Source organism: Chiloscyllium plagiosum, chromosome 23, assembly GCF_004010195.1.
Source record: "Chiloscyllium plagiosum isolate BGI_BamShark_2017 chromosome 23, ASM401019v2, whole genome shotgun sequence".
In the NCBI taxonomy this organism is placed as follows: domain Eukaryota; kingdom Metazoa; phylum Chordata; class Chondrichthyes; order Orectolobiformes; family Hemiscylliidae; genus Chiloscyllium; species Chiloscyllium plagiosum.
Genome location: NC_057732.1, coordinates 15,265,910 through 15,274,925, shown reverse-complemented (window position 1 = coordinate 15,274,925; position 9,016 = coordinate 15,265,910). Strand labels below are relative to the sequence as shown.

The 9,016-nt window shown below is 38.7% G+C and overlaps 1 protein-coding gene across 1 annotated transcript in view; it reads right to left on the bottom strand.

The window, feature by feature from the left end:
• Window positions 1-439: 439 nt before the first annotated feature.
• LOC122561444 (mucin-2-like) overlaps window positions 440-9,016 on the bottom strand; it is a 22,554-nt gene continuing 13,977 nt past the window's right edge. The window contains exons 11-14 of the mRNA XM_043713187.1: window positions 6,937-7,047; window positions 5,900-5,951; window positions 3,638-3,740; window positions 440-1,037 (exon numbers count right to left, since the gene is read on the bottom strand). Coding sequence (XP_043569122.1) covers window positions 872-1,037; window positions 3,638-3,740; window positions 5,900-5,951; window positions 6,937-7,047 — 432 coding nt within the window. The 3' untranslated portion in view covers window positions 440-871. The remainder of the gene's footprint in view (window positions 1,038-3,637; window positions 3,741-5,899; window positions 5,952-6,936; window positions 7,048-9,016) is intronic.

Here is a 9,016-nt window from a genome sequence, read left to right as displayed (position 1 = left end):
TCTTAGGTACAAAGGTACCCAGGTACAAAATCTTAGGTATAAATTAGGAAAATAAAGAAATAAAGGTAAAAGTTTAGCATTACAGTCTTAAAGTTCCAAAGCGAGGTATTGACTTCACCTTGAGGCCGGGAGTCCCTGTTGGGATTACTCGAGGCCAGGAGTCCATTAAGTCTGTCCATGGAATGGAGGAAAGTAGAGAGAAAAGAAAAAAAAATTAAAAAAAGAAAAGAAATAGAGTGGATGATCTGTGGCTTAGAAACCTTCTTCCACCGTAATCTTGAATATCTTTGATAATCCTCAGGTTAAAAACTTACCACTAATCATCTGTCTAATAACAATGCAGCCCTAGGTGACTACGTTATTTGAGCTTGATACCTGTAAATATTAGAAATTTGAAATATTTTGTTTTGTAAGTAATTGGAAGGAAAAATTCAGTCAGTCCTCAGCAGATTTTTTTTATTATCATTTCAAATCACATAAGTCCCAAATGCCCAATAAGTACAGGACAGAATTGTAAATATTCCAACACCTCCCACCACAAAACCATACCCTTTATCGAAAACAAGATCCAGCAGTTTTTTAAAAATAATTTTTCACGTTATGAAATTCAATTGAAAGAAATCAGTCAAGACAGTATGAGAATAAAATCAAAATCAGATTTGGAAAATTAAGTTGTTAAAATCATGCTATTTAGTTCAATTGATCTACTTGTTTTGAAACTAGGCTTTTGAGACTAGGATAACGGCTTTTGGTATTTTTTTTTATGTTTTGGTTTTTGGTTTCGCCTTTTTGTACTTGGGCTTCGGCTTTTGTACTTGGGCTTCGGCTTTTTTAACTTGCTTATTGGCATTTGGTATTTATTTATCATATTTTAGAACGTGTTTCCACAATCTTTGCATTTGCACGACTTGATACTGGTATACTCGACTCCCTTAGTCATTCCATTTTTACATTGCAGTTCCACTGACATGCTTTCAGTCTTGTCTTCATGGCAGCACTGGCAATCAGAGTCCATGTGATGCTTTCTGGGGTCATATCTAGAAACATAATTATACAAGACACATGATAAATGTGTTGACATATCAGTGCAATGTGTAGTCACTAAGCTGCCTTTGACAGCACCTTCCAAGCCTGTGATCTACACAAACGTAAAAGGGCAACGGCAGCAAATGCATGGGACCAACAGCATTTGAAATGTCCACTCTAAGCCACACAACATCCTCATTTGGAATTATATGGCCATTCCTTCCTTTGGTCATTGGTCAAAATCCTGGAATTCCATTCTTGACAGCAATGGAGCGTATCTACACCAGATCAACTATAGTTCAAGAATGCTGGTCACTATCATTTTCTCAGTCATAGTTAGGAATGAGCAACAAATGCTACCTAGCTCGTGACACGTACCATAAAAGAATTAAAGAAGCTGTTTCTCGTGAATTATTATAAACAGAATATTACTGCCAGTGCCTTGACACCCATTATCTGCTGACCCATATTGTTTCCTAATCTGCCAGCCTTGTGTTCAGCTCTCTCTATGACCTTACCTTTTTGTATCTTCCTTTTAAACTCTTCCAACCCTACAATCCTCGGAGGTCTCTGTTCTTTTTCAAACCAGGTTTCTTGTGAATCCTAGATGTCCAGAATGTCATCATTCAGCTGAGTCAGCACAAAGTTATGGAATTCACTCCATATGCCTCTTTGGTGTTTGCTTCCCTCTCCTCCCCAAAGCCTATGTCTTTGATCAAGAGTTTGGCCAACTGTCTTAGTATCGCTATACAACTTGGTGTCAAGCGTTTTTTGGGAATGCTTCTACATCCAGCATGGGATATTGTTACTGACAAAAGGACCAGTACCAATGTATGTGGCTGTAGAATATTGTTATTCCCACAACTATTATTGTTCCATTTTCTGTACTAATAAAATAGAAACTATTTCCACCTGTGTGGGCATTTACCCAACTGAGCTATGGTTGCCTTTACAGCTGTACAATTGTGACTTGGCATAATGAAGCATCCCACAGCTGGCTAACCCAACTGGGTTGGATTGCAATTAGGGGGGAGAGGAACCTAGAGGCAGTGACCTACATTATTTTCGTGGAACCCAGACGTGCTCTCCTGAATCTACTTTTCCCTTACAAACCATTTCAACACATCACTTCCCTATTGCACCACCACATTTTCCAATGCAATCTGTTTACAGCATCCATTCCAACCACTAGGCACTAAATATGTCTTTGGGTCCCCCTTTTGTCACCAATGAAGCTTCCACCTGAGACTCAGACATTTTATGTAGAACCCAAAGATATTCCTGGACAAAACAGCAGTGGAGTGATCATAGCACAGCAATTAAACCACTTTCACATTAATTCTGTCACCTCCCTGAGTTTCCCAAATGTGTAATCAACACACAAAATATTTGCGATATCACCTCAAGGAAAACAATCTCTTCCTGTGCTATTCCATTGCCGTTGTTTACAGCTGAAGAAAATAAAAGTTTTACCAAATAACAAAGCATTTTTTTTCTCTCATTGTGCATTCCTGACATATTTCCATATGAGGAGATTAACAATGAATCCTTGGAAGATAGTGTGTCACATTGAGTGGTCAGGAGTTGGAAAAGGAAGAAATAGAAATGATTACTTTCCCCAACATGTCATTTGTGTCAGAAACAATCACAACAGTTCTGAAAGGCACACGTTAAACTGAAGGATTTAGACAATTAACTAAAGATGTAACTTTAGATACAGAAGTCAATGGTGAACAGTTGAAAAGCCGCAAATGATCCTCATGGGCTGTCTGAGTGGGGAAACAGAAGGTCACAGTGATAGTAATAACTAGGCTTCATCAATGCAATAACTGCTAACTTGATACCCAAAAGAAGACGGAGGTCAGTGGGAAGCTCTGGAAAATCGGGTGAACTATAGACTCCCGACCAGTTGCCAGGCGCCAGGCAAATGGGGTGACTGTAACTGGAAGGTGAGGGAGGGGCACATTGCTAGGTTGGGTAGGAGGCTGATGGGGCTCTGTGGATTTGCAGGATACCTCAAGGAGGCTGAACACCCACATATATGCAAGTCAGACAGGAACTTGTCTTATCATAAACACGAAAAAGGGAATTTCCAAATTATCTGGAGTTACCACATTGGTCCCAAGCCCTGTTTGTGAATGGTGACGCAGATACTGAGGGCACCTTGCTCTTTATCACAGTTTAAAGGGGCCAGGGAACTGATTTGAATACACGAATCATCAAATGTACACATTGCTTTGAAATCAGAATGGAGTGGCTATTGTCTATCTGATTTCAACAATCTTCAAGTCACATTTCTGCTGCATGATGAAAATAAATTTCCCCTCAAAGCATTTGCTTATTATAAATTAATTTAAATGACAATGAGATCAGTGAAACAAATTATATTTAACCATAATCAGATGTAATAATAGATATAGACAGAAACGTGGGTGATCTTAGAGGGAATAGAGACTATAACGTTAATGTTAACTTCTCATTGAAGGGAAAGGGGTTTAGTTTCACCCCCTCAGTTAGATGTGAACCCAGAATTCAGAAGTAAAATACAGCTTTCGAATGCATTGCAGTAATTATAGCCTTGTGTGTTTTAACACATCAAAACCCTGCTTACCGTGTGGCTGATGAACAATGCCCGAGACATTGTGTTGCTTCAAAAGTTGCTTCACAATTATCACTTCTGATTGTTTCATTGAATTTATTAACTTTGCATTCACCTAAGATAGGGAAAATAAATTACTGTGGGAGTTAGAATTAAGGAAGATTATTTAATCTACCTCAGCATAAGACACTCTCCTAAACTACAGTTAGTATAGGTGCAGGATACATAACTGCTCCTCATAAGATAATCCCACCAGGCTAAAGATCAGCCAAGTGAACTTCCTTCGGACTGTTTCGAATGCAAATATATCTTTCCTTAGAAAAGAAGCCCAGGACTGTTCACATTATTTCATATGTGGTCTGACAGTGTCTTGTAGAGTTTTCCTTATTATTATCTCAGTCCCCTTTGAAATATAAGTCAGTATTTCATTTGCCTTCCCTACCACCTGCTGAAGTTGTATGTCAGCTCTTTGAGATGAGGGCTACCAAATCCTTCTGTCCTACAGCTTTCTACAGTCTTTCTCCATTTTAGTAATATTTAGCTTTTCTGTTCTTACTGCCAAAGTGCATAGTCTCACATTTTCTAGCATTATATTCTATCTGCCAAGTTTATGCTCACTATATCCCTCTGTGAACCCCTTGTGTCATCCTCAGCACAAGCAATCCCACCAAGTTTTGTGTCCTCTGCAAACTTGGCTATAGTGCATTCACTTGCCTATTCACTTGTCATTGATATATATTGTGAATAATTGTGGCTCCATCACCACAGCAAACCACTAGTTACAGGCTGTCATCCTGAAGTTGTTCCACTTATCCTAACTCCAGCTCTTTTGTTTATTAAAAACCCAACATAGAAAAATGAAGCAGATTCGATGGGCCAAATGACTTACATCTGCTTGTGCATCTTTAGGATTAAGTAGTCTGACAAACCCAAAAGTAACAGGAACACTTTTCTGATTACAAGTTCTTAATGTGACTCCCAACAGAAATACATTGAGCATCTTTAATTAGTGTCTGAGATGCATCCATTGTCAAACACAGAAACTGGCAGCTGCGCAAAACACATAGCATAGTTGCTGACTCCTGTACTGGCCTGTGACTGACTGGAAATCACCTGCAGATGCAACTAACAATCTATTAAAGTACATGATGTAGATTCACAATATGAAAGTCAAAATGTATGATGCAGGAAAAGCGCAGCAGGTCAGGAAGCATCCAAGCAGCAGAAAAGTTGATGTTTCGGGCATATGCCCTTCATCAGAAATGTGGGACAGCAGGAGCAGGAAGGGGGCTGAGAAAGAACTAGGAGGGGAGGTGGGGACTGGGTGAGGGCAGTTGGGAAGGCGATAGGTAGATGTATGTAGGATTGTGATTGTGATAGGTCAGAGCGGAGAGAGGTTGATTTCACCAGTACTACTTCTTCTAACTTGGGACCTTCCAAACAGGTGGCATCAATGTCGATTTCACCAGTTTCCACATCTCCCTCCCCCCCCATCTCATCAGAGATCCAACCATATAATTCAACACTGGCCTCTTTAATCAGTCCGACCTGTCCATCTTCCTTCCCAACAATCTGCTCTGACCTGTCAAAATCACCCCCCACTACATCCATCTATCGCTTTCCTGGCTACCTCTCCAAGTCCCACCTCCCCCACCTATTTATCTCTCAGCCCCCTTCCACCTCCACAAACTTGATGAAAGGCTTATGCCTAAAACATCGATACTCCTGCTCCTCGGATGCTGCCTGACCTACTGTACTTTTCCAGCGCCACACTTTTCAACTCTGATCTCCAGCATCTGCAGTCCTCACTTTTTCCTAGTCACAATATGAAAGACTACCAATGCGATAAAATGCAAACAGAGTAACAGTGTGATTAGACCCATATCCTAGAATGGAAATAACATTTCAGCAGTGAAAGGGAGTTGGAAATCTTCAACGTCATGCTTGAGTACATATTGGAAATGGAGATTAATTTGCATCAGATTGAAAAAATGCTGCTATTCCTTTTACAAAAAATACTCAAAACACACAGCAGGAAATATTCATATGTTCCCCTGATCAGAAGCCATCATTTCCACAGGGGTTTCTACCAAAGTTATGGTGGCTGATCAGGAAGAAATCTCTGGCAATAATATTTACAAAACAGAAATTTGACTCTTGTTCAAGTTGGTGCCACAGTTTTCAGCTATTCTAATTTTACACTCAAGTCTTAAATTTCAATAAATATTGTGACAAAGAACAATTAAAATTTATGTAAACATGTTAAATGGGTACCTTGTGTTAATCGGCATGCAAAACAACAACGATCGAGGTAAACTCTGTCAGACTAAAAATAAATCAAGAAAATATTGAATCATTAGTATAGGTTGTTATTTCTAAAATATAAACAGCATCTAATGAAAACAAATTCCTTTTTGAAATATTGTCATGTTTATTCGTATAACCATACCATTTGCATTGTTATCTATTTTTCTTTTAATGGGATAAATTAAATGTAAGAACATACCTTAATACAACAACATATTGATAGACAGAATACATCTTACCTTAGACCTGATAGGCCCACAATATATTTATTTGACTTGCAATGAGAGTGATGGAAAACAGTATGGTCAGTGTAATACAGAATAGGAAACTTTATTGAAGGAATCAAAATAACACTAAACAGCTTTTTTTAAAATCAAAATACTAAACTTAATCTAACTAGGTAAAATTAGTTAGAAATCACACAATACCAGGTTATAGTCCAACAGAATTATTTGGAATTACTAGCTTCCAAATAACCTGTTGGACTATAACCTGGTGTTGTGTGATTTTTAACCCAGTCCAACACTGGCATCTACGCTTCATAGGTAAAATTCGTCTAAGTCAATAAATTTATTAAATTTATCAGCAGCTGATTTTTCACACTGCCTATTTTCCATTGATGTGGAAAATATGAAGATGATTTTAAATTTGAAACTAAATAAAAATGAAAGAGAGGCTCAAATGAGTCGCTGTTACCAATTTGCTACCTGCCTGTCTGGTGGTGTTGGCACAGATCCATTTAAAATATTTCTCATGCCTGCAGGTGTTTGATGGGATTCTGAGGGTGTTAAGTGAACTGGTAAGTTTGCTGAATAAATTAATTAAATTCAAAATATAAAATGTTCATGCTGTTTATAAATACAGAGCCAGGGCTCTATTTAGAAGAGTTTCCTCAATTAATTGAACATTGTAATAGAATAATAATAATAATAATTAGAGTAATAGAAAAATACACAAAGGGGATGAGACACATGATAGTAATAATATACATGATCACCACATACCTCAGGGCAGCTTTCATCCTGATTGCAGGACATATTTCTGATTACAATTCCAATCTCAGTACATTTATATGAAATGCATGGATTATTGGCATCCTCCCATGCATCACCCTCCTGTGAGTGAAAGCACACAAATACAATAACGATATTGACATTTCACTTCCAGGCCCAACTGATATTTTATCCATTGATTTATGCTTTTGTGCTATTAATAGTGCAGAAAGGATTTTTTTAAACTATTATCCTGAAAAATGATAATGCAGCACTTTGCCCATACTTATGCAACAGTATAAATTTATTATGTGTCTGGCAAAACAAAGAAATAATATGGCATTGATATTATTCCCCATTTCTGGCCTCGGCGAAACAGTGGTGGGGCACTTTTGATCTACATTCAGAGGCTAACACATTGCACAACTTTAAGAAGTCAGGTGTATCCCTAATGCTGGTCTTTCCTATCATCTTTTTGTTCAATAAACTGGGGACAGAGTGAGGCATGCAGCCAAAAGCTCGAAGGACATTGCTTTCTCAGGAAGCAGGTCTCAGGGGAGGAAGTAGCAGACAGATAAGCCATTCTTCAGCTTAATGTAAACTACAAGTTTCACTCTGTCTAAATACTTCCTTGTTTATCTTTAATTTCACTTCATGTTTGTGAAGACCTGATGCAAGTGGAATGAAGAATCCCTGCATCATGATCTTTGGGGCTTCTGTTTCAAATTTCATGTTACATTTCAATCTTTGAATTCCATAATCCAGTGTAACACCTGGCACTTCCACAAACTGAAATTGTTTTTTAAAAGGTAATCAAAAGCACTAAGTTAAAACGGCCACATTATTTATTTTCATTGGCTACGAAAGTCAGAAGTGGAACATATACAGTAGCGCCTCAGCATACGAACGACCCCGTTCACGAACAAATCAGTTTACGAACAGGATTGTACGTAAAAGTTTGCTTCAACGTACGTACGAAATTCAAGGTACGAATCAAAGTACGAATGCAAAAAGCCCATGTGCGACCACGTGGCTTCATTGTTCTGCTTTGCTCCGCGCTTGTTGAACGCAAAAGCTCTCGGGCCCCACATGATCTCATTCAGTTCGTCTTTGGTGCGTGTGCTGTGAACAGCGTTCGCTGCTATGTCCAAGCATTCTTACACTATCTGAACAATGGGAAAAATTGATCCAGTTCGCGAACCGGGTCCCAGTACAGATTAAGTTTGTAAGTCGAGGCGCTACTGTATTGGAAGTTTGTATGACTTGCAGCTTATTTTACCCTTAATGATCCTGGTTCATTGGAACTTTATTTGCTTACTAGGAATGGACATCAGATTACAGATATTAATAAATAACTTGGTCATTTGACGCTCAAATGTTTTCCTTTTGGCCATTAACTGTATTAATGTATCTTTTAATTAAATAGTTTATGAATATTCAGTTTTTTTTAAACTGTACTAATCATAGATCAGTGTTATTAACATAGTTCAAAATTGGAATGCATATTTTTAAGGTGAGAGGAGAATGATTTAAGACGGGATCCGAGGGGCAACCTTTTCCACAGAGTGTGGTTTATATGTGGAATAAACTGCCAGAGGAAGTGGTATATACAGGTATAGTTACAACATTTATAAGACGTTTGGACAGGTACTTGAATAGGAAAGGTTTGGAGGGAATTGGGCCGAATGCAGGCAAGTGGGACAAGTTTAATTTCAGAAAGTCGGTCAAAATGGATGAGTTGGAAGGAAGATCTGTTTCCATGCTGAATGATTCTATGACTCTATGGAAAGTTTAGGTAAAAACAATGACTGCAGATGCTGGAAACCAGAGTTTAGATTAGAGTGGTGCTGGAAAAGCAGTTCAGGCAGCATCTGAGGAGCAGGAAAATTGATGTTTCGGGCAAAAGCCCGTCATCAGATAAGTGAGAGGAGGGTGGGAGTGGGGAGAAAGTAGCATAGAGTACAATAGATGAGTGGGGGAGGGGATGAAGGTGATAGGTCAGGGAGGAGGGTGGAGTGGATAGGTGGAAAGGAAGATAGGCAGGTAAGACAAGTCATGGGGACAGTGCTGAGCTGGAAGTTTGGAGCTGGGG